General features: G+C 29.7%; 1 protein-coding gene across 1 annotated transcript; it reads left to right on the top strand.

Moving 5' to 3' along the window:
• Positions 1-19,216: 19,216 nt before the first annotated feature.
• LOC131659728 (uncharacterized) lies at positions 19,217-20,125 on the top strand. Its single transcript, XM_058928880.1, has 3 exons — positions 19,217-19,525; positions 19,646-19,699; positions 19,781-20,125. The coding sequence occupies exons 1-3, from the start codon at positions 19,217-19,219 to the stop codon at positions 20,123-20,125; spliced, it is 708 nt and encodes a 235-aa protein (XP_058784863.1).
• Positions 20,126-27,151: the final 7,026 nt, after the last annotated feature.

Here is a 27,151-nt window from a genome sequence, read left to right as displayed (position 1 = left end):
TTTCATTTCTTTCCCTTTAACTCGTAAAGTCTTTTTCTTAACCATTACTCTTGTGCTTTTCATTTGTATTTCATTTCTTGCCTTCATTGTATTTCTGTTTTTTATATTTTATTTACTCTTCTTCTATTGTTTACTTTTGTATTTCATTTCTTTCCCTTTAACTCGTAAAGTCTTTTCCTTAACCATTACTCTTGTGCTTTTCATTTGTATTTCATTTCTTGCCTTCATTGTATTTCTGTTTTTTATATTTTATTTACTCTTCTTCTATTGTTTACTTTTGTATTTCATTTCTTGCCCTTTAACTCGTAAAGTCTTTTTCTTAACCATTACTCTTGTGCTTTTCATTTGTATTTCATTTCTTGCCTTCATTGTATTTCTGTTTTTTATATTTTATTTACTCTTCTTCTATTGTTTACTTTTGTATTTCATTTCTTGCCCTTTAACTCGTAAAGTCTTTTTCTTAACCATTAGTCTTGTGCTTTTCATTTGTATTTCATTTCTTGCCTTCATTGTATTTCTGTTTTTTATATTTTATTTACTCTTCTTCTATTGTTTACTTTTGTATTTCATTTCTTTCCCTTTAACTCGTAAAGTCTTTTTCTTAACCATTATTCTTGTGCTTTTCATTTGTATTTCATTTCTTGCCTTACTGTGTTTCTGTTTTTTATATTTTATTTACTCTTCTTCTATTGTTTACTTTTGTATATTTCATTTCTTGCCCTTTAACTCGTAAAGTCTTTTTCTTAACCATTACTCTTGTGCTTTTCATTTGTATTTCATTTCTTGCCTTCACTGTGTTTCAGTTTTTTATATTTTATTTACTCTTCTTCTATTGTTTACTTTTGTATTTCATTTCTTTCCCTTTAACTCGTAAAGTCTTTTTCTTAACCATTACTCTTGTGCTTTTCATTTGTATTTCATTTCTTGCCTTCATTGTATTTCTGTTTTTTATATTTTATTTACTCTTCTTCTATTGTTTACTTTTGTATTTCATTTCTTTCCCTTTAACTCGTAAAGTCTTTTCCTTAACCATTACTCTTGTGCTTTTCATTTGTATTTCATTTCTTGCCTTCATTGTATTTCTGTTTTTTATATTTTATTTACTCTTCTTCTATTGTTTACTTTTGTATTTCATTTCTTGCCCTTTAACTCGTAAAGTCTTTTTCTTAACCATTACTCTTGTGCTTTTCATTTGTATTTCATTTCTTGCCTTCATTGTATTTCTGTTTTTTATATTTTATTTACTCTTCTTCTATTGTTTACTTTTGTATTTCATTTCTTTCCCTTTAACTCGTAAAGTCTTTTTCTTAACCATTACTCTTGTGCTTTTCATTTGTATTTCATTTCTTGCCTTCATTGTATTTCTGTTTTTTATATTTTATTTACTCTTCTTCTATTGTTTACTTTTGTATTTCATTTCTTGCCATTTAACTCGTAAAGTCTTTTTCTTAACCATTACTCTTGTGCTTTTCATTTGTATTTCATTTCTTGCCTTCATTGTATTTCTGTTTTTTTATATTTTATTTACTCTTCTTCTATTGTTTACTTTTGTATTTCATTTCTTTCCCTTTAACTCGTAAAGTCTTTTTCTTAACCATTACTCTTGTGCTTTTCATTTGTATTTCATTTCTTGCCTTCATTGTATTTCTGTTTTTTATATTTTATTTACTCTTCTTCTATTGTTTACTTTTGTATTTCATTTCTTGCCCTTTAACTCGTAAAGTCTTTTTCTTAACCATTACTCTTGTGCTTTTCATTTGTATTTCATTTCTTGCCTTCACTGTGTTTCAGTTTTTTATATTTTATTTACTCTTCTTCTATTGTTTACTCTTGTATTTCATTTCTTGCCCTTTAACTCGTAAAGTCTTTTTCTTAACCATTATTCTTGTGCTTTTCATTTGTATTTCATTTCTTGTCTTCATTGTATTTCTGTTTTTTATATTTTATTTACTCTTCTTCTATTGTTTACTTTTGTATTTCATTTCTTTCCCTTTAACTCGTAAAGTCTTTTTATTAACCATTATTTTTGTGCTTTTCATTTGTATTTCATTTCTTGTCTTATTGTTTCTGTTTTTTATATTTTATTTACTCTTCTTCTATTGTTTACTTTTGTATTTCATTTCTTTCCCTTTAACTCGTAAAGTCTTTTTCTTAACCATTACTCTTGTGCTTTTCATTTGTATTTCATTTCTTGCCTTCATTGCCTTCACTGTGTTTCAGTTTTTTATATTTTATTTACTCTTCTTCTATTGTTTACTTTTGTATTTCATTTCTTTCCCTTTAACTCGTAAAGTCTTTTTCTTAACCATTACTCTTGTGCTTTTCATTTGTATTTCATTTCTTGCCTTCATTGTATTTCTGTTTTTTATATTTTATTTACTCTTCTTCTATTGTTTACTTTTGTATTTCATTTCTTTCCCTTTAACTCGTAAAGTCTTTTCCTTAACCATTACTCTTGTGCTTTTCATTTGTATTTCATTTCTTGCCTTTATTGTATTTCTGTTTTTTATATTTTATTTACTCTTCTTCTATTGTTTACTTTTGTATTTCATTTCTTGCCCTTTAACTCGTAAAGTCTTTTTCTTAACCATTACTCTTGTGCTTTTCATTTGTATTTCATTTCTTGCCTTCATTGTATTTCTGTTTTTTATATTTTATTTACTCTTCTTCTATTGTTTTTGTATTTCATTTCTTTCCCTTTAACTCGTAAAGTCTTTTTCTTAACCATTACTCTTGTGCTTTTCATTTGTATTTCATTTCTTGCCTTCATGTTTTCTGTTTTTTATATTTTATTTACTCTTCTTCTATTGTTTACTTTTGTATTTCATTTCTTGCCCTTTAACTCGTAAAGTCTTTTTCTTAACCATTACTCTTGTGCTTTTCATTTGTATTTCATTTCTTGCCTTCACTGTGTTTCAGTTTTTTATATTTTATTTACTCTTCTTCTATTGTTTACTCTTGTATTTCATTTCTTGCCCTTTAACTCGTAAAGTCTTTTTCTTAACCATTATTCTTGTGCTTTTCATTTGTATTTCATTTCTTGTCTTCATTGTATTTCTGTTTTTTATATTTTATTTACTCTTCTTCTATTGTTTACTTTTGTATTTCATTTCTTTCCCTTTAACTCGTAAAGTCTTTTTATTAACCATTATTTTTGTGCTTTTCATTTGTATTTCATTTCTTGTCTTACTGTGTTTCTGTTTTTTATATTTTATTTACTCTTCTTCTATTGTTTACTTTTGTATTTCATTTCTTGCCCTTTAACTCGTAAAGTCTTTTTCTTAACCATTACTCTTGTGCTTTTCATTTGTATTTCATTTCTTGCCTTCACTGTGTTTCAGTTTTTTATATTTTATTTACTCTTCTTCTATTGTTTACTTTTGTATTTCATTTCTTTCCCTTTAACTCGTAAAGTCTTTTTCTTAACCATTACTCTTGTGCTTTTCATTTGTATTTCATTTCTTGCCTTCGTTGTATTTCTGTTTTTTATATTTTATTTACTCTTCTTCTATTGTTTACTTTTGTATTTCATTTCTTGCCCTTTAACTCGTAAAGTCTTTTTCTTAACCATTACTCTTGTGCTTTTCATTTGTATTTCATTTCTTGCCTTCACTGTGTTTCAGTTTTTTATATTTTATTTACTCTTCTTCTATTGTTTACTCTTGTATTTCATTTCTTGCCCTTTAACTCGTAAAGTCTTTTTCTTAACCATTATTCTTGTGCTTTTCATTTGTATTTCATTTCTTGTCTTCATTGTATTTCTGTTTTTTATATTTTATTTACTCTTCTTCTATTGTTTACTTTTGTATTTCATTTCTTTCCCTTTAACTCGTAAAGTCTTTTTATTAACCATTATTTTTGTGCTTTTCATTTGTATTTCATTTCTTGTCTTACTGTGTTTCTGTTTTTTATATTTTATTTACTCTTCTTCTATTGTTTACTTTTGTATTTCATTTCTTTCCCTTTAACTCGTAAAGTCTTTTTCTTAACCATTACTCATGTGCTTTTCATTTGTATTTCATTTCTTGCCTTCACTGTGTTTCAGTTTTTTATATTTTATTTACTCTTCTTCTATTGTTTACTTTTGTATTTCATTTCTTTCCCTTTAACTCGTAAAGTCTTTTTCTTAACCATTACTCTTGTGCTTTTCATTTGTATTTCATTTCTTGCCTTCATTGTATTTCTGTTTTTTATATTTTATTTACTCTTCTTCTATTGTTTACTTTTGTATTTCATTTCTTTCCCTTTAACTCGTAAAGTCTTTTCCTTAACCATTACTCTTGTGCTTTTCATTTGTATTTCATTTCTTGCCTTTATTGTATTTCTGTTTTTTATATTTTATTTACTCTTCTTCTATTGTTTACTTTTGTATTTCATTTCTTGCCCTTTAACTCGTAAAGTCTTTTTCTTAACCATTACTCTTGTGCTTTTCATTTGTATTTCATTTCTTGCCTTCATTGTATTTCTGTTTTTTATATTTTATTTACTCTTCTTCTATTGTTTACTTTTGTATTTCATTTCTTGCCCTTTAACTCGTAAAGTCTTTTTCTTAACCATTACTCTTGTGCTTTTCATTTGTATTTCATTTCTTGCCTTCACTGTGTTTCAGTTTTTTATATTTTATTTACTCTTCTTCTATTGTTTACTCTTGTATTTCATTTCTTGCCCTTTAACTCGTAAAGTCTTTTTCTTAACCATTATTCTTGTGCTTTTCATTTGTATTTCATTTCTTGTCTTCATTGTATTTCTGTTTTTTATATTTTATTTACTCTTCTTCTATTGTTTACTTTTGTATTTCATTTCTTTCCCTTTAACTCGTAAAGTCTTTTTATTAACCATTATTTTTGTGCTTTTCATTTGTATTTCATTTCTTGTCTTACTGTGTTTCTGTTTTTTATATTTTATTTACTCTTCTTCTATTGTTTACTTTTGTATTTCATTTCTTTCCCTTTAACTCGTAAAGTCTTTTTCTTAACCATTACTCTTGTGCTTTTCATTTGTATTTCATTTCTTGCCTTCACTGTGTTTCAGTTTTTTATATTTTATTTACTCTTCTTCTATTGTTTACTTTTGTATTTCATTTCTTTCCCTTTAACTCGTAAAGTCTTTTTCTTAACCATTACTCTTGTGCTTTTCATTTGTATTTCATTTCTTGCCTTCATTGTATTTCTGTTTTTTATATTTTATTTACTCTTCTTCTATTGTTTACTTTTGTATTTCATTTCTTTCCCTTTAACTCGTAAAGTCTTTTCCTTAACCATTACTCTTGTGCTTTTCATTTGTATTTCATTTCTTGCCTTTATTGTATTTCTGTTTTTTATATTTTATTTACTCTTCTTCTATTGTTTACTTTTGTATTTCATTTCTTGCCCTTTAACTCGTAAAGTCTTTTTCTTAACCATTACTCTTGTGCTTTTCATTTGTATTTCATTTCTTGCCTTCATTGTATTTCTGTTTTTTATATTTTATTTACTCTTCTTCTATTGTTTACTTTTGTATTTCATTTCTTGCCCTTTAACTCGTAAAGTCTTTTTCTTAACCATTACTCTTGTGCTTTTCATTTGTATTTCATTTCTTGCCTTCACTGTGTTTCAGTTTTTTATATTTTATTTACTCTTCTTCTATTGTTTACTCTTGTATTTCATTTCTTGCCCTTTAACTCGTAAAGTCTTTTTCTTAACCATTATTCTTGTGCTTTTCATTTGTATTTCATTTCTTGTCTTCATTGTATTTCTGTTTTTTATATTTTATTTACTCTTCTTCTATTGTTTACTTTTGTATTTCATTTCTTTCCCTTTAACTCGTAAAGTCTTTTTATTAACCATTATTTTTGTGCTTTTCATTTGTATTTCATTTCTTGTCTTACTGTGTTTATGTTTTTTATATTTTATTTACTCTTCTTCTATTGTTTACTTTTGTATTTCATTTCTTTCCCTTTAACTCGTAAAGTCTTTTTCTTAACCATTACTCTTGTGCTTTTCATTTGTATTTCATTTCTTGCCTTCACTGTGTTTCAGTTTTTTATATTTTATTTACTCTTCTTCTATTGTTTACTTTTGTATTTCATTTCTTTCCCTTTAACTCGTAAAGTCTTTTTCTTAACCATTACTCTTGTGCTTTTCATTTGTATTTCATTTCTTGCCTTCATTGTATTTCTGTTTTTTATATTTTATTTACTCTTCTTCTATTGTTTACTTTTGTATTTCATTTCTTTCCCTTTAACTCGTAAAGTCTTTTCCTTAACCATTACTCTTGTGCTTTTCATTTGTATTTCATTTCTTGCCTTTATTGTATTTCTGTTTTTTATATTTTATTTACTCTTCTTCTATTGTTTACTTTTGTATTTCATTTCTTGCCCTTTAACTCGTAAAGTCTTTTTCTTAACCATTACTCTTGTGCTTTTCATTTGTATTTCATTTCTTGCCTTCATTGTATTTCTGTTTTTTATATTTTATTTACTCTTCTTCTATTGTTTACTTTTGTATTTCATTTCTTGCCCTTTAACTCGTAAAGTCTTTTTCTTAACCATTACTCTTGTGCTTTTCATTTGTATTTCATTTCTTGCCTTCACTGTGTTTCAGTTTTTTATATTTTATTTACTCTTCTTCTATTGTTTACTCTTGTATTTCATTTCTTGCCCTTTAACTCGTAAAGTCTTTTTCTTAACCATTATTCTTGTGCTTTTCATTTGTATTTCATTTCTTGTCTTCATTGTATTTCTGTTTTTTATATTTTATTTACTCTTCTTCTATTGTTTACTTTTGTATTTCATTTCTTTCCCTTTAACTCGTAAAGTCTTTTTATTAACCATTATTTTTGTGCTTTTCATTTGTATTTCATTTCTTGTCTTACTGTGTTTCTGTTTTTTATATTTTATTTACTCTTCTTCTATTGTTTACTTTTGTATTTCATTTCTTGCCCTTTAACTCGTAAAGTCTTTTTCTTAACCATTACTCTTGTGCTTTTCATTTGTATTTCATTTCTTGCCTTCACTGTGTTTCAGTTTTTTATATTTTATTTACTCTTCTTCTATTGTTTACTTTTGTATTTCACTTCTTTCCCTTTAACTCGTAAAGTCTTTTTCTTAACCATTACTCTTGTGCTTTTCATTTGTATTTCATTTCTTGCCTTCATTGTATTTCTGTTTTTTATATTTTATTTACTCTTCTTCTATTGTTTACTTTTGTATTTCATTTCTTTCCCTTTAACTCGTAAAGTCTTTTTCTTAACCATTACTCTTGTGCTTTTCATTTGTATTTCATTTCTTGCCTTTATTGTATTTCTGTTTTTTATATTTTATTTACTCTTCTTCTATTGTTTACTTTTGTATTTCATTTCTTGCCCTTTAACTCGTAAAGTCTTTTTCTTAACCATTACTCTTGTGCTTTTCATTTGTATTTCATTTCTTGCCTTCATTGTATTTCTGTTTTTTATATTTTATTTACTCTTCTTCTATTGTTTACTTTTGTATTTCATTTCTTGCCCTTTAACTCGTAAAGTCTTTTTCTTAACCATTACTCTTGTGCTTTTCATTTGTATTTCATTTCTTGCCTTCATTGTATTTCTGTTTTTTATATTTTATTTACTCTTCTTCTATTGTTTACTTTTGTATTTCATTTCTTTCCCTTTAACTCGTAAAGTCTTTTTCTTAACCATTATTTTTGTGCTTTTAATTTGTATTTCATTTCTTGCCTTACTGTGTTTCTGTTTTTTATATTTTATTTACTCTTCTTCTATTGTTTACTTTTGTATTTCATTTCTTGCCATTTAACTCGTAAAGTCTTTTTCTTAACCATTACTCTTGTGCTTTTCATTTGTATTTCATTTCTTGCCTTCATTGTATTTCTGTTTTTTTATATTTTATTTACTCTTCTTCTATTGTTTACTTTTGTATTTCATTTCTTGCCCTTTAACTCGTAAAGTCTTTTTCTTAACCATTACTCTTGTGTTTTTCATTTGTATTTCATTTCTTGCCTTCATTGTATTTCTGTTTTTTATATTTTATTTACTCTTCTTCTATTGTTTACTTTTGTATTTCATTTCTTGCCCTTTAACTCGTAAAGTCTTTTTCTTAACCATTACTCTTGTGCTTTTCATTTGTATTTCATTTCTTGTCTTCATTGTATTTCTGTTTTTTATATTTTATTTACTCTTCTTCTATTGTTTACTTTTGTATTTCATTTCTTTCCCTTTAACTCGTAAAGTCTTTTTATTAACCATTATTTTTGTGCTTTTCATTTGTATTTCATTTCTTGTCTTACTGTGTTTCTGTTTTTTATATTTTATTTACTCTTCTTCTGTTGTTTACTTTTGTATTTCATTTCTTGCCCTTTAACTGATAGAGTCTTTTTCTTAACCATTATTCTTGTGCTTTTCATTTGTATTTCATTTCTTGCTTTCACTGTGTTTCAGTTTTTTATATTTTATTTACTCTTCGTCTACTTTTATATTTTATTTACTCTTCTTTTGTCTACATTTTCAGAAAATATGGCACACATTGAATGGTCCGATGATCAAGTGGTGGTTCTGGGGAAAAGCATGAAAAAGCATTTGAGGAAAGAAGATGATCCTGAGGCCCAGAATACCTGGGAATTCCTTCTTGTTATGACTCCAGAGCTCCAGCTACCTGGCGTTGGTTGGATGGACTTGCGAAACAAAGCGAAAGAGATGGGAGAAGCTTTGTTTCACACACTGAAAAAGTTTTTCAAAGAAAACCCCGCACCCGCACTTGATCAACGATTGGTAGATCAAGCTTTTCTTTGGGCTGAGTATGCGTCTATCAACTTTGAAGACTTTGAGAAAAGTTCTGATTCTGTTCCATTAACTAGTCGTGAATCTGTTCCGTTAACTGGTGCTAAACGTAAACGTGACTTGGGTGAGGTGAAAAAGGACAGTGTTGCTGAGAAGGACGTTGACATGTCTAAAGAAGACATGAGATACATTCTGACATCTTTGATGGATATCAGAGGCCAGTTGGTTAATCATGAAAGGATGATGAAAGATATCCTCGGAATCCTTTTGAACAAAAAGGGAAAGGAGAAAGTTTCTGAGTGATATTTAATATATTTTTAGTTATGCACTGTTTCGATAATTAATATTTACTGCAAAATCGATTAGTGTTCTGTTTGTTTGAATTTGTAATGAAAATATGAAATGTTCTGTTTGTAATGAAGCCGTTACTATTTCCACAATCACCTTCTTCTCATTCTTTGTGTCTTTACAGTATATTTTTATGTTTCTAAGAAGTAAGAACAAATGAAAGTGAAAAGAAAGCAGAAAAGTGTGAGAGATAAACACACCATGTGAAAGAGAGAGAAAAAGTAGTGTATTATCTGACAAATTGTGAGACTACATTAGCTATCTATTACGTGTTGCATCATTAATTTCATGGGAACTTTCATTTGATTTGATGAAGGAAAGAATGTAAAAGTTTCTCTTTCCATTAAGTCTCAGCATATGCAATTTGAGATACTATAACATATTTTCATTTTATATCATTCCTATATGCTTTGTTAACTGCCTTAACTTGTTATTTGTGTTGTCAATGTGCAACAATGCATAAGAAAACGTGGCCATGAGCATTATTATCAGACCCACGTTTTGTTTGATTCTCACATGAAAATGAAGGAATCTCAATAGAAAAGTATAAAAAAATTAAAGGAAGTTATAAATAAAATGGAACTACTCTAATTTGTTTTTAACAAACCCACCTAAATGTCAGTATTGAAAAGAGAGTGGGAATTTTGATCATCTAATTTATTATACATCGTTACATATTAATAGTAATAAATTAACAAACACATACATATTAAAATCTCTAGTATCTTGTAATAAATTAGCAAATTAAAAAATAGTAGGAGAATAACTATCATATGAAATTTTATAAAAGTTTCATAATCTTCTTATTGATTATAATAACTCCCTTTTTGAAATTTAATCATTAATTAAAATTAAATAGTAAATGTTTACGATATACAAATGTTCACTCTTTCTCCTATTTATTTTTTTCATCACACACATGGGTTTCATTTGATAAGTTATTTTTTTATGAATGCCTTTTTTTTTCATGGATGACTATGATGTTAACTAAATTCCTCCTCCAATTCATAAACAGAAACAAACAAGTTTCTATCTATTAATTGGCTTAATTAGAAAAAGACATGTTAATTAACAATAAAATAAACAAGTAATTTTTGTTTAGTGATTTTAGCAAATGAAAACGGTTCTAGTGCATTTTGTTTGTTTTAGCTTTTTGTATTATTACAATAAAATGCTCTTTGACTTCTTAAAAACGAAGAATAAGAAATTTATATAGAAAAAAACTGACAATGTTTTTTGGGAATCATGAATTTATCCACAGTCATGTCTTGCTCAGTGTGCAACAGTGTGAAATGTATAGCAGATAAAGACAAATTGCAGAAGCAGGTTTGGATTCAAGAACTCGTGGGACCCACATCGGATCTCTTGTGTTTTGGTTATTAACCATACAAAAAGGCAAATTTTTTGTTTCCACAATTGTGTCACATTTTGAAATTTTATGGATGGTTTATAAATTTGGAAAAAGGAATAGGTAGTAAAAGTGTAAAATATTTGTACACTCTCAACCAATTAAATAAAAAATATATATAAGATTATTATTAATTGTATAAAATAAATCTTATTTATTTTTAAAATTTTAATTTAACATGATAGGTATAAAGATTTTGACTGATTATATACTAATAAAATTTATTATATTTATAGGAATATGATTAATTTTTTTAATATTATTATATGATCCTTACAAAGTAATTTTTAATTAGATCTGGTCTAATTATTAATTTATTTTAATAGTATATTGTAAAATACATACACACGGTGATTTAAGAAATAAACAAAAATAATACCTATTACTTCTTTCTTATTTTTCTTAAATATATTAAGTATTAGATATTTATCATAGACTATATTGAATAAAAAATTATTCTAATTTAATGTTATGAAGTCATTTTCAACCTTTTAAAATTTTTAAAATACACTGATGGAATTAAAAATATATTTTTCTAAGGAAAAGAGAGAAAATTTTCAAAAGAAAACACAGATATCCCGACTATGTCGGCATTTCTAAGAACTCTCTATTCTCTACCTCCTCACTTAAATATTATTAAAAAATGTACTTATAAACTAGCACAGAAGTACCTATTTAAACATTATTTTTTAAATAAGAAAAGTTGTCTATGATTAAACCTGAGCTTTAATTAATGAAAGAAATACGTGTGGCATGTTTTTTTTTATTAGCAAGGAATTTAATATATAGAGCACTATGGGTACTCGAACCCGCTGACAAAAGAGGAAACCAAAAACTAAGCTGTAGAAAGAAACTAAGAGAAACGACATTACCAACCAAATGAAATTTAGACTAAATAATTCAAAGGGGCTTTGCAAAAGGGAAAAAAAAAATTAAATAACAAGGTTTATAAAAAAAACAAGTTTTTCACAAAATTCAAAGAAGCTGTGAAGTAAGATCAAGTTATTGTTCATTATTAATTGTGTAAATAGTTGTTGCAGGGTTGTAACAGTTGGGCATCCTGTCTGTTTCTGGATGAGATCCATGAGGGATATATTCTGGTTGTGGTAAAGGTAGAAGATTGTTTGAATAAGGAATGTTCATATTGTATGGTCCCTTGAAGTAGGGGATGGACTTATATGTTGAGGATTAGACCAACCTGACCTAGAGCTGTGATGCTGGAACAAGGAGTGCTAAATCCAAAAACTTCATGCGGGAGTGAAGAATTTGAATTTCAGAACTAATTCGACCGGTATCTATGGACAGAGAAGAATCACATCAAAACCTTCATGCGGGAGTGAAGATATTGATAAGGTAACCTCTGTATTTGTGTGAGTTTATCAGGTCGGGATATTAGTTAGGTCTAGTCTGTTGCTTGGTGCAAAAGAAAGCATTGTGCAGGGTTGAGTATCAATAATCCGTAGTTGTCATGCTTACAACTAACACTTGAAGTAAGTATTGTGTGAATTCTGTTGAAGTATGACTATTTTCCGCTGCATAGTCTTTGTGCAACCCCATGTGTATAAGAAAGATTCTAGGGTTAAGTATATTCAACAGAATGTATGGCAAAAACTTACAGCTTTGATTAAAGTGTCAAAGATACTTGAGTAATCTCTCAAGTCCACTCATAATGACATGGTTTATTAGAGCTGATGAATGTCAATTGATCAATGATATTCATAATCATCTGCAAGTGTGAACCTTGAAAAACTTCAAGGCTGGAGTGTTCCTAGAATGAGGAACAGATGTCCTACCGGATGTTGGGATATTAGTACTGGTATGCAACTACCAGATGAAGAACAGATGTTTTGGTGCTAAACTAATGTAGTGTGAGAACATTAGTTTGGAACCTACCCCTGGTCTAGAAGAGGAGACATCTGACTATAAGTTAATCAGGACACGATTAACATGTGCTTCTACTCAAATTCGGTTAGAAGTAAAAGCTCAGTGCCTCAAGAATACTCATGAAGGTATTCCTTCTGATCCTTTTTGGATTATTATAGATTGTTTGTTATAAACATTTTTAAAAATTCCAACCTTTCTAAGTTGAATAACTTATGCGAATTTTGGATTGTTGCAATTTTATTGCGCGAATGGCTGCAGTTTTGGTTTGAAGAAGGATATTATGGCTTTGCTGATTATTGAATTTGATTAGGTATGATGTGTGTTCTTTTTGCATGTTCTGGAAGAGGATTTGGATCTGATTGAAGATTGGTTTTGATGAAAGTTTGTGTTGAGTGAAGATGTTTGGTGATGAAGTTGTGCGAAATCGTTGTGGTGATCGGTTCAGAGTTTTGTAAGTTATCAATGTTGAGGATTGAAGGTTGATATAATGGAGGTTATGATGATTATTGGAGTCGTGGAGTGTTGGTATTTGAAAGTATGAAGGTGGCAAAATGAAGGAAATACTCCAAACTCCGACGCCGGAATTAAAGATTAATGTTGAAGCAACATCGGAATCCTTAGAGGAAAATGTATGTTTCGATGCCTATCCTTCAGTTCTCCTTCATTTTCATGTATCTTCCGGTGCTGGAAATTGTTTGATCTATTTTTTTCATCTGTTAAAGGTAAATTCATCGAGCTTATTAAGTGATTTAGTTTCTGATTTTAGTTGCGTGATGTTGTTACTGTTAATGTTAAAGTTCAATTCATCTGTTATTGATTTAGTTTATTTTTTGGATTGTTATAGATTGTTTGTTATAAACATTTTTAAAAATTCCAACCTTTCTAAGTTGTAACTTATGCAAATATTGGATTGTTGCAATTTTTTTGCGCGAACGGCTGCAGTTTTGGTTCGAGGAAGGATATTATGGCTTTGCTGATTATTTAATTTGATTAGGTGTGATGTGTGTTCTTTTTGCATGTTTTGGAAGAGGATTTGGATCTGATTGAAGATTGGTTTTGATGAAAGTTGGTGTTGAGTGAAGATGTTTGGTGATGAAGTTGTGTGAAATCGTTGTGGTGATCGGTTCAGATTTTTGTAACTTATCAATGTTGAGGATTAAAGGTTGATATAATGGAGGCTGTGATGATTATTGGAGTCGTGGAGAAGGTGGCAAAATGAAGGAAATACTCCAAATTCCGACGCCAGAATTAAAGATGAATGTTGAAGCAACATCAGAATCCTTAGAGAAAATTGTATGTTTCGATGCTAGAAATTGTTTGATCTGTTGTTTTTTTTCATCTGTTAAAGTTCAATTCATCGAGCTTATAAAGTGATTTAGTTTATGATTTTAGTTGTGTGATGTTGTTAATGTTAATGTTAATGTTAAAGTTCAATTCAACTGTTATTGATTTAGTTTCTTTTTTGGATTATATTGTTTGTTATAAACATTTTTAAAAATTCCAACCTTTCTTAGTTGAATAACTTATGCAAATTTTGTTTCTTTTGTTTTCTGAAAGTGCATGTGTTTATCTTCATGATTTCTATGTTATGTAACTTTAGTATCTAATGGAAGGAGAGACTGTAGATGGTTAAATATAGATTATCTTTGAAACCAACTGTGACTAAGTGTTAGTTTGTTAATGAAGTTGGTTTTCTACATAGTTGAAGGATTTTGTTTTTTTAACTCACCAAATGATCTGTCTGTGAATCTTATAGGAGAAATTTGTATACCAATTCCTATTTTCTCACCCAAATGCACCTTTCTAAAACCAAACTTTGGTTTGTCTGTATTAGGGGTGTGCAAAAATACAGTTAATTGGACCATATTACTAAACTGAATTGTATTACGCCACAAAAAAATTGAACCACTTGAATGATTAATGAACTGAACCATTTATTTTAAACAGTTCTAATTCAGTTTAAAACTGGTTTAGAACCAATTTTTTTAAAAAAATTGGTTTAGTTCAATAGATTAGTTTTTTTTTATGAATAACTTTTAGAACAGATTCAATTTTAAAATTGATTTTAAAAATTGCTTCCTCTTCCTCTATCTCTCCCCCTTTCTCTTCCACCCTCTCTCTCTTATTATTATTATTATTATTATTATTATTATTATTATTATTATTATTATTATTATTATTATTATTATTATTATTATTATTATTATTATTATTATTATTATTATTATTATTATTATTATTATTATTATTATTATTATTATTATTATTATTATTATTATTATTATTATTATTATTATTATTATTATTATTATTATTATTATTATTATTATTATTATTATTATTATTATTATTATTATTATTATTATTATTATTATTATTATTATTATTATTATTATTATTATTATTATTATTTATTATTATTATTATTATTATTATTATTATTATTATTATTATTATTATTATTATTATTATTATTATTATTATTATTATTATTATTATTATTATTATTATTATTATTATTATTATTATTATTATTATTATTATTATTATTATTATTATTATTATTATTATTATTATTATTATTATTATTATTATTATTATTATTATTATTATTATTATTATTATTATTATTATTATTATTATTATTATTATTATTATTATTATTATTATTATTATTATTATTATTATTATTATTATTATTATTATTATTATTATTATTATTATTATTATTATTATTATTATTATTATTATTATTATTTATTATTATTTTATTATTATTATTATTATTATTATTATTATTATTTTATTATTATTATTATTACTATTATTATTATTATTATTATTATTATTATTATTATTATTATTATTATTATTATTAGAGTTACCTGATATATTTATTTTCATTGCATTCCATTGATGTTGCAATAAATTATATAAAATCACAGTGAGCGTTAAAGTTACTGTTTAGCTTTGATAATTCACAATACTATAGGATTAAGGGCATACATCTATTATTAATATATAAAAGCAAAATACCTAGAAATTACACAATAAGCCCTCTGATAAAACTACTAAAACTTTTTTTATTCTATGGGTAGAAAAGACTTTTAGCAAAATAACTCAATATTATTGATTTGAAATTTATTACGGGTGATGTGGCAGCACCCAATAATTTGTTACATTTTATATTATTTTTATTCCATTATTAATTTGAAAGTTGAAACGATAAATGATGGTCTATGGTTTTTGGAAAAACAAAACCTCCACTTTCATTGGAATCGATAGTCTACCATTAGGGTTGGAATCGATAGTCTACCATTAGGGTTTTTGGAAAAGCAAAATCTCCACCACTACCGAACAATGCAATAAATCCTTGGCCTTTCAGCTTTCTAAACTTTTATTCCATTATATATATATATATATATATATATATATATATATATATATATATATATATATATATATATATATATATATATATATATATATATATATATATACTAAATCATGTCATTTTCAATTCTTCAAGATGGGAGTTTTTTTTTTGTCGTTCCATCTTTTTGTTGTTGCAAGTTTCTATCTTAACTTGCAGTTCGTATAAAATATGTTTTGTTCTTGCCGTTTTTAAGCATTGGCATGGCTCACGCTTTCGGATCTATCGATAGTTCTAATCACATATTAAACACAACAGATTCAACACTTTAGTGTATTATTAAGGTCACATGGTTTGGAGGCGTTTGATAACACAGGTAGGTTCATATCAACATTGTTTGTATAAGTTACATCCTTAATAAGTATGATTAAATCGGTATAATTAAATTTGTATTGTTGATTAATTTGTTGTATTTTTTCTTCTTTAATTCAGGTATGATTAAATTTGTATTGTTGATTAATTTGTTGTATTTTTTTCTTCTTTAATTCAGGAACTGATGCACCTTGGAAGGGAGAATCAGAGTTAGAAATTTTAGAAAGAGAATTACTCCCTACTCCCAGCTTGAAATTTTATAAAGAGAATTAACTCCCTCTATAATAGAGCTTGAAATTTTAGAAAGAGAATTACTCCCTGTATAATAGAGCTTGAAATTTTAGAAAGAGAATTACTCCCTCTATAAATTTTAGAAAGAGAATTACTTCCCACTAATATTAATATTAGTCATTCTCTGAATGCAAATATAGAGCTTGAAATTTTAGAAAGAGAATTACTTCCCACTATTATTATTATTATTATTATTATTATTCTTATTATTATTATTATTATTATTATTATTATTATTATTATTATTATTATTATTATAACTTCTCCACGATCTAAAGATTTTAAAACTGCTCTCCACTATCTCTAATTAATTGATCTCTAAAATTGGTCTATAAAATAAGGGGTTTATAAAAGAAAGTCAAATTAATTTAACCAACAAATTTTATTTTTTTAAAAAAATAATAAATTGGTACCGATATTTTTTTATATATATAAAATTTTTAAATGAACAATTCATTTTTTCGGATATAAATATAATTTTTGTTTTGCATTATTTAGAAAAATATTATTCAGTATCTTGATGTTCCGTAATTATTAACTATTATGAAACAATGAAATTTTTTGTATTTATTAACTACATAAATAATAGAAAAACCCATTTATATTGTTGATAGGTAGTTGTAGTTTAATGTCATATTTAATTTATTAATAATATTAATTATGATTTATATCGGGTTATACTTAATACACCGAAAAATGTTTAAATATTTTTTTTAACAAAAGAAAGATAATGACATAACAAATAGCAAGTACTAGTAGGGATAGCAATTGATAAGGTATACGTAGGATACACGTACCTATACTTGCACTTTGAAAAATCCTCATACTCGAGTCCATATCTGCGTGGACACCAACACTTGAGCCTGTTCGCGTGCTCTATAGGTACCTAAGTACCCATGGCCGTTTACCCGCATTTCTAATAAAAATTCATCATCAATTATAATTTATCTTCTGATTTTAAGTGTTTTTAACAATATTTATAAAAAAATTCAACATCTTATTGTTGAGTTAAAGAATTAACAAATATTTGTATTAAAATGCGTACAAATCTAATAGTGATGTATTTAATAAAATTGATAAACATATATGTATATATAATAATTATAATAATAATAATAATAATAATAATAATAATAATAATAATAATAATAATAATAATAATAATAATAATATTAAAAGTATATAAATATACATTATGCAAGTATGAGGCGGAGTGGGAGCTAAAATACCCGCACTCGCGCCCATACTAATTTATTTTAGTGAATAATTACCCGTGCCCATTTTATAGGGTTTTTACCCTAATGGTAATGTTTGAGGGTACCCATAAAATAATTAAGAATATTTCATATTGAGCCACACCACACAACTTGTTTGAAAATTGACAACAATTACAATATGTATATACAAATCAAAAACTGAAATTAATGTATGGAGTCAAGGTGGTTGAATAGTGAAGCTGGTGGAAGTAGCACTCAAAATTCTCGTCCTATAGAATCCCAGGCGCGTGCATCTCAGGCTGATGGGGGTGAGAGTGAGGCGCAGCAGTTTAATGCCAACATGTCCTTTTCAAATTTCTCGGACCACATTAATCACCAATTAATAGTCAATAATAGTACTGTTACGTTACAGAATCAGGTGGAGGGAGAGCCAGACAAGCTTGTTGGTGCAATGATTGAGACTGTGGGGACAGGATCACAAACACAATTTAATGCGCTGGAAACCTTGTCGGCCAGCAATAATGTGAAAACCACATTTGTTCCAAGTTGGATTAAGAGTTATAGCCTAATTAGTGATCAAAATAGTGGCCCCCCTCTATTTCCCAATTTGAAAATTATACCCGGTACCCCTACATTTATCTCAATACCCCTACAAAAAAAATTCCAGACAAATTTACCTCTGTATAAATAGTTAAAATTTCAAATTTTTTCACTTTTCACTCATTCAAACATTTACGTTTAAGGTGAAATAAGAGGTTTTTTTTTCAAAATCGGATAACCCAAGGCTCCCATTTCCGGTTCTGCCATTTAACACTATCAACCAACCGGATAACACAATAGTGAGTGTTCCGGTTCTTGGAATCCCCAACCGAACAACCCAGCATTAGGGTTTCCGGTTCTTTATTTTGCTAACCGGACAACCCCCCCTTGGGATTTCTAGTTCTTTATTTTGCTAGCCGGACAACCCCCCTTGGGATTTCCAGTTTTTACTTTTTTTTTTCGTTTTTATTTTTTTATATATATATTTTTTATATTTTATTTAATTTTTAATTACATTTTATTTAATTTTTAATTATATTTTATTTATATTTTTTAGTGGTTCGTAGAAGAGGAGGTTCGATCGACGGAATGTGTCAAGGAGGAAGACAACGTCGAGAGGATGATGGCGAGGGACATCAGGGAGCTGCACTTGAGGTTGGTCCGCAGCACCCGGCATTTCCCGGAGGACCGACTGATACTTCTATATTGACTAGATATCAGAACCATGTTGCCTGTCATTTATGGTTCGGCGAGGTACGTAAATTTTTTCTTTTAGGTTCAATAATTTAAAAATTTATGTTGAATAATTTTAAATTATATGTACTTGGCAGTCTTAAAGGTTGCTGCACATGGCAGCAAATTAATAGGATGGGTTCCGCCAATGCTCCAAAGGCAGATGAATAATTGGTTAGTTGCATCTGGTTTGTCATCTTTGTAGTATACTAGTTTGGCCAGGGTAGATACACATCTTTTATCTGCTTTTGTTGAGAGATGAAATCTTGAAACATCGTCATTTCATATGCATTTGGCGAGATGACCATCACGCTAGATGATGTTTCATGTCTTCTTCATGTACCGATTAGGGGCAAGCTGGTTGACCCCGACTCTGTTGTCACTGATTGTGATGCTATCCATCTAACTGTTGAGTTGTTTGGTGTTTCACTGAGTGATGCAACTAGGGAGGCTTCTTCTGTAAGGGATCCTTATTCTAAATTGGATTGGTTGAAGCAAGTTTTTCAGCAACAAAGAGCTGCAGATAACTTTATAGGTGCTACCAGAGCATACATGATGTTGCTGTTTGGCTGTACTATTCTTGCCGACAAGACTTTTACTCTTTTCGAGGCAAAATATCTACTACTGTTGAGAGATTTGGATACTTGTGGAAGATATTGCTAGCGGGCAGCTGCACTGGTTACTCTATACAGATATTTAGGGGATGCTTCATTCTATTCATGCAAACAGCTTGGCGGTTATGCCTCTCTTCTTCATGTACAAAATTTTACTTATGATTTAGTTGTACTTAATTATTTAAATTACGAATGATCCATTTTTTAATTATAATTTAGTTTAATTTATAATAGTAATATTTTGTTACAGTGTTGGATTCATGAGTATTTTTCAACTGTTGGAAAGAGAGGTACTTCTGGGTTATGTTGCGTTGATAGTCCAATGGCTAGGGCGATGAAATGGGAATATAGGCAGGGGACGCAAAAAGTGGATGACATTCGAGTTGTGTTAGATCAGTTGACCCCCCACGATATCATCTGGCGCCCTTTTGAGGATCATAGGCAGCATCGTGCTTTGGATGATATTTGTTTGTACCGGGGTGGTTTGAAGTGGTATGGTACTATAGTGCTATATTTACCTGACAGGTGTATGCATCAGTTTGGATATAGACAGTACATACTGATTGCTCCTCCATTGACAAATCCGATTCAGTAAATGGATGCATTAGGTGAATGTGCACTCGTCATAGAAAAGTAACTCAAACTAGGGTGACCTAAAGAGACGAGAACAACGTTATACCGATTAGCTATTACCTAGCCCAAATCAGGTAACGTCATCCATTTATTTGTTGGTTATTGTCCCTAAAGTTTCTGTCACCAACGATTTCTCAATGTTGAAAGGCGTTTACCAAGTAAATCCTCATACAACTTGCTTCTAGGACCAATAATTTCTTTCTCCAAATCCCGACGAACCATTGACTATCCATATGTGCCATAACTGTGCAAAGATGCAATGGCTCTTGTAACACCCTTCTAATACCCCATATAAATTATAAAGCAATCAGAGTTCAACATGAATAAAAGGGCGTCACAATTCATTTAAATAAAATTCTACATTCATGGTCATTCTCTACTAAGAAACAACATTTGATTGAAATAGAATTCATGTTTATCACAGCGGAAATTAAACAAACTTTAGATAATTCTTAAAACCACATAAAATAATATTCGTAAGGTCACATGCCTTAGTTTCAGGATATATAATTATCCAAAAAATCAAAATGAAATAATAGATCATAATCAACTCTCAATCAAGCGTTCCCCAGTGTCACAAGTCTCAGAGCATGACACCGACACCTATTTATTAAAACTAAAGACATGACTTTACAAACCATCCTCAACGATCACTTAAGCCTCTACTTCAATCTGAAATCATCAAAGTAAGGGTGAGACTACATCATAAATTAAATAGCAATATAAATCGTCAGATATAGAATTCATAAGCAATTATCCACCCTACTTAGCATATTCAGATTTATCAATTCATACCAATCACAAGCACAAGTCAAAAGTATGCACCAATAACACAACACAATCATAACACCGGATTTCATCCTAACATGTCACAATTTATACAAAAAGACAATGCAGACTCTTATGCATGTGGTACCATACATGAGCTAAACCCATCCGACTGATATGTTCATCACCGAGATACAACCCAACCGGCACAAATTCCACACAATGGGAATTATGCCCACCATTTGATCCTCAACATCACCGAGATCCATCACCTGAATGCGTATGAATGAATGCACACATATGTCATACTTACCACATCACCGATCTGATGAACAACATCGTCTCACATAACTCAACATAGTTATCACCAAGTAGTATGTACATGTATCATGCATCATTCAAAACAAATCAATCATCATCATTCATCAAAACACATGATAACCATATTTACCACGAACAATATCCATTTGCCTAACAAGTAGAAGAAATCATATTATCACAACACACATCTTTGCATATGTTCAATTATGCAAACAACAAATCATTGCACCTCATCAATTATGCAATACAAGAATAAATCACATTTGGAGAAAACGATACTTTTTAAAATAAAATCAAGTTATTGTTGTTTTATTTATTTCATATGGTAGAGCATTCAATTTAAGGAACAATGTCCAAAACGGCGTCTAAAATGGACTTACGGTTTGAAAGTTAGAAGCTTTTAAAGTTAAGTGAAAATTAAGAAAAATATGTGGAACTCGGTTCCTCCCCATCTGGGAACCGGTTCCTGCTGGACAAAATCACCTCGTTTTGAGTTTTTACTATGGGAACCCGGTTCCTCCCACCTGGGAACCGGTTCCTGTCGCTGCTGTAGCAGAAAACTCCAATTTTATGACTTTTCTTCATTCCCACTTCCACTATCAACACCAAATACGAACCCACACATTATAGTGACCAATTTTCATCAATTTTCATGATTCTAACACAACAAAAATGCAATATAACTATCATCTATCAATTATAACAAACCAATTGCATCATATTCATCAAATTGGGCATGTCAGTGTCAGAATCTCATAAACCTTAACACCCTAAATAGAGGTTCAACTCTTAATCTATTCTACCATCATCAAAACTATAATACTATTTAATAAAGAATAGTCACCCCTTACCTTACGATTGGAATCTTAATTCTCTTCCCTTGAACTCTGCATTAATCCTTCCAGAGTCCTAGCCTTCTTCAGTTTTCCCCTTCAGAGCTCTTCTCACCAAAAATACGTGAAATCAAAATAGTGAAATAATTTCTCACTTTTTATTCTTATTAGACCCTTAATAATGATTTCTTAATTATATCCTCACTTATTCCCCCCTATTTTACTAACTTGCCCTTAAAATCTCTACTCACCCTTATTTTAAATAATAATAATAATTTAAATATTGCAACCTATATTATTATTATTATAAATCCCACAAAATATAATTAAAATTATTTTAATCTAAATAATCTCTAATTATATTTTCCTCTCACTAATACTCCACAACTTATCGTCATTCTCCTCAACATATATCAATAAAACCACACAATACGTCATATAATTCATCACAATTCACCAATAATCATAAATAATTAAATATGAATTTTAGAGTGTTATAACTCTCTTCCACTTAGAATATTTTCGTCCTCGAAAATTTATCCGATTCAACTACTCCAACTACTTATTTCATCCGACTAATCACTTATCATCTCCGAAAGGCAACCCCACGTATGATACAACAATTCTTAACATCAATGGCGAACACAACACGAATGCTACTCAAGTAACACATTTTACAACTTAACATCACAACACAAAGAGTAACCAACTTAAGAATTCTCCGGTTTAAGATCTAGAACACAACAACATAAGAACATGCGACTTAAACACGACATCAACGCAACAAACCTACCAACATCATTTTTACTCACGTATGAACAACTGCACTACACCACGCATTCGATGCGCACTCTGATTACTTGTAAAGTATCAACTCTACCAAGTTTACTCCAACTTTCAATCACCCAAACCGACATAATAAAGATTTTTGACTTATTTCTTCGAAAGTTCTGTTCCAACAGGTATTCTACGCTCTCGTAGTTACCGAATACTTCAAACTTAGGTCCGTAAAACAACACCTCGGAACATTCAACATAAACATACATATTCGTGTTTATTCATCAATGCACAAATACAAAGATGATAAATGCAAATCATAGAGACCGACTTACAACTCTATGCAATGCAATGCGGTACCAACTCAATCATCTCAAGTTCACTCAGGAACTTATTGGAACCATCGTTCGTTACTTAATGTTACTCCTCGTCAAGCATACGATGTTCACCCATTGCTCACCCCACACGGCACACGATGTTACAACGGATTCTCATTAGAATCACACAACACAAGAATGTACATCATGATGCTTCACATGCAAAATGACTCAAGAGACTCTTGAAATGCATACATATTCACAATATATATATTCATGCATTCATTTCATACTATCACATACAATCCACATACATTCACATCAATTACGCCAAACTGCAACGAACTCATTCACACTTAACATGCATTTACCTTTAATTTAGACAATGCATTTATTTGCCAAAAGACCACAATTCACAATGGATTCCGCAATCTAGGATTCACTCCATAAGGCTACCCATAACACATCGTATAACAACACACACAATTCTTTAAAAACAACCATTGGCAAATCAAATAATACTCAAGCGCTCGACTTGACTTCAACCAATTCAACATACATACTATACTAGTTGTCATGACATATCTATCCATCAATTATGATTTCGTATACTATCAACAATAGATTAAGGGTGATCATTTCCTCAATTCTCCATAGACAGCCGGTAACCATAACAGCGGCATAAATAATCATTACCCAACGACAATAACGTACTTCAACTTGTGCCCAAATTCCATAAACAAATTGTTCCGCCAATTCTATAAGGTCTATCAACGTCTTCTTATTTTCCTTAATTCCAACCTCGCCAATGATACAAAAACATTCAAAATCCAATACACATTCTTATACACGCTCGTAGCACCACACAATTATCAATGAAACATCCTTCTAACATTGGAAATTGTTACTACATCAAATACAATCCAATTCGGTTCGCTCCAATTGCAGCTTTCATCAAAGTTAAGAATTTCAACCATGCTAACCAACCAATAGTCTTTCTTTTATTCTCATAACCTTTATAATCCACCTAATTTCACACTTGGCCTCATTCAATTCACAACTCAACATTATTATCGCGATCTCTCTTGAACTTGTTCTCCCCTCAACATTACAATCTCATAACATCGTTACTATAATCATTCTCATTCAACATAAATTGAATCTCTATGCATTTTTTTCAATACCGTTGCATTCCTACAGATACCAATGTTTCATCAATATTTTACATTCTTCTTCACCTTTTCAATTTTTATCAAGAATCACCCAACTTCAAACACAATTATCTCTTCCAATACAGACCTCCCAAGCACAAAAATTATATTCCAAAATGAAGGGAAACTCGTGTAGATTCCAGAACATCAAGAATCGCTCAAATCCGAGTTACGAGTAAAAAGTTATTATCCTTGCAATGGAACTGGTTCAGAATTCCCGTATGCAGAATTTTCCAAAAAGTAAGCATCAGACCCAATATTAAAACGCACTTTTCTCCCTCTTCACAAACTTTCTAATGACAAATCTTATATGCAAACTATAGGGAATCTTGTAAGCTTTCCAAAAAGTCCAGAATCGCTTCAATCTGAATCATAAATAGAAAGTTATGCCCCTTTTACTGACAGCTGCTCCATAATTGCAAAAATCAGAATTTGAGATTGATGAACATAAGTTCCATCTCTCTCCTTGCTTCCAAGATCTACCAACATCCTTTCTTTTCATCCAACTACGAAAATCACCCGACTATAATCCAACTATAATCAAGACATACCATCTACATAATTAATCCATCAACTATCATTTCCATTGGAATAATTCCTCATTCTCAATCAATTCACCGTCCATAATCTACGCGCATCTCAAACTCGACTGATACGAATTCATGAGTCCATACTCTCACCGGTTCGCAACAACATCGCTTTGATAACGTTTGCACTCTTACCATTAACATCACCTTGAACCAATTTCTACATACTAACAACACGTCCGAGAGAAAAACCTTTCAATTATTTCTTCTATTCGTTCAACTCTGACACTAACATCCCGTGCAGTACCAACAAACAAGTCTAGTTCTAAGAACAAGTGTAACCGCAAATTCACCACTTTCCTACATTATCCTGTCACAATTAAATATGTTACAACTGCTTCAACCATTTTTATAATAAAGTTCATCTTGTTAGCTTTCCGATGCTTCAAACAGAACTCAAATTGGATGTCCAGAACTCTAGTTATGAATTTTCAAAGTTTCATAACGATTCAGCAATTTTCCTGCGTTTTGCTTACGGATATTCCGCTCCAAAACTCATCCTCTTCAAATCAATCACATTCTTAACATCCCCTTATCATATCTCTTTACTTCCAAACTTCTTATAGCTTGAACAATACATTTCATCGACGAAGTTCGATTTCTGAAACATCACGACAACAACCCTCTTTGCAAACTTGCAACTGAATCTCTTTCGAGAAGTAAGGCTTTTCCCACACTTCGCTCAAACCAACTCCTTCAATATAACAAACAAGTACCGATAGTGATTAACTCACATGTCGCGTACCAAGGGATGATATGCCGACAATATTCAATTGTCGTGCAACTCGACTGACTCGACACTTGGCCGGACGGACCGACCTGCTCTGATACCACTATGGTAACACCCTTATAATACCCCGCATAAATTATAAAGCAATCAGAGTTCAACATGAATAAAATGGCGTCACAATTCATTTAAATAAAATTCTACATTCATGGTCATTCTCTACTGAGAAACAACATTTGATTGGAATAAAATTCATGTTTATCACAACGGAAATTAAACAAACTTTGGATAATTCTTAAAACCACATAAAATAATATTCGTAAGGTCACATGCCTTAGTTTCAAAATAAATAATTATCCAAACAATCAAAATGAAATAATAAAGCATAATCAACTCTCAATCAAGCGTTCCTCAGTGTTACAAGTCTCAGAGCATGACACCGACACCTATTTATTAAAACTAAAGACATGACTTTACAAGCCATCCTCACCGATCGCTTAAGCCGCTACTTCAATCTGAAATCATCAAAGTAAGGGTGAGACTACATCATAAATTAAATAGCATTATAAATCGTCAGATATAGAATTCATAAGCAATTATCCACCCTACTTAGCATATTCAGATGTATCAATTCATACCAATCACAAGCACAAGTCAAAAGTATGCACCAATAACACAACACAATCATAACACCGGATTTCATCCTAACATGTCACAGTTTATATAAAGACCATCCAGACTCTTATGCATGTGGTACCATACATGGGTTAAACCTATCCGACTGGTCTGTTCATCACCGAGATACAGCCCAACCGGCACAAATTCCACACAATGGGAATTATGCCCACCATTTGATCCTCAACATCACCGAGATCCATCACCAAAATGCGTATGAATGAATGCACACATATGTCATACTTACAACATCATCGATCTAATGAACAACATCGTCTCACATAACTCAACATAGTTATCACCAAGAAGTATGTACATGTATCATGCATCATTCAAAACAAATCAATCATCATCATTCATCAAAACACATGATAACCATATTTACCACGAACAATATCCATTTGCCTAACAAGTAGAAGCAATCATATTATCACAAGTCACATCTTTGCATATGTTCAATTATGCAAACAACAAATCATTGCACCTCATCAATTATGCAATACAAGAATAAATCACATTTGGAGAAAACGGTACTTTTCAAAATAAAATCAAGTTATTGTTGTTTTATTTATTTCATTTGGCAGAGCATTCAATTTAAGGAACAACGTCCAAATGGCGTCTAAAACGGATTTACGGTTTGAAAGTTAAAAGCTTTTAAAGTTAAGTGAAAATTAAGAAAAATCTGTGGAACTCGGTTCCTCCCCATTTGGGAACCGGTTCCTGCTGGACAAAATCACCTCGTTTTGGGTTTTTACTATGGGAACCCTTTTTC

Source organism: Vicia villosa, linkage group LG3 (genome assembly GCF_029867415.1).
Source record: "Vicia villosa cultivar HV-30 ecotype Madison, WI linkage group LG3, Vvil1.0, whole genome shotgun sequence".
Taxonomy (NCBI): domain Eukaryota; kingdom Viridiplantae; phylum Streptophyta; class Magnoliopsida; order Fabales; family Fabaceae; genus Vicia; species Vicia villosa.
Note: the sequence above shows the minus strand (reverse complement) of the source record. Positions and strands in the feature narration are given on the sequence as shown.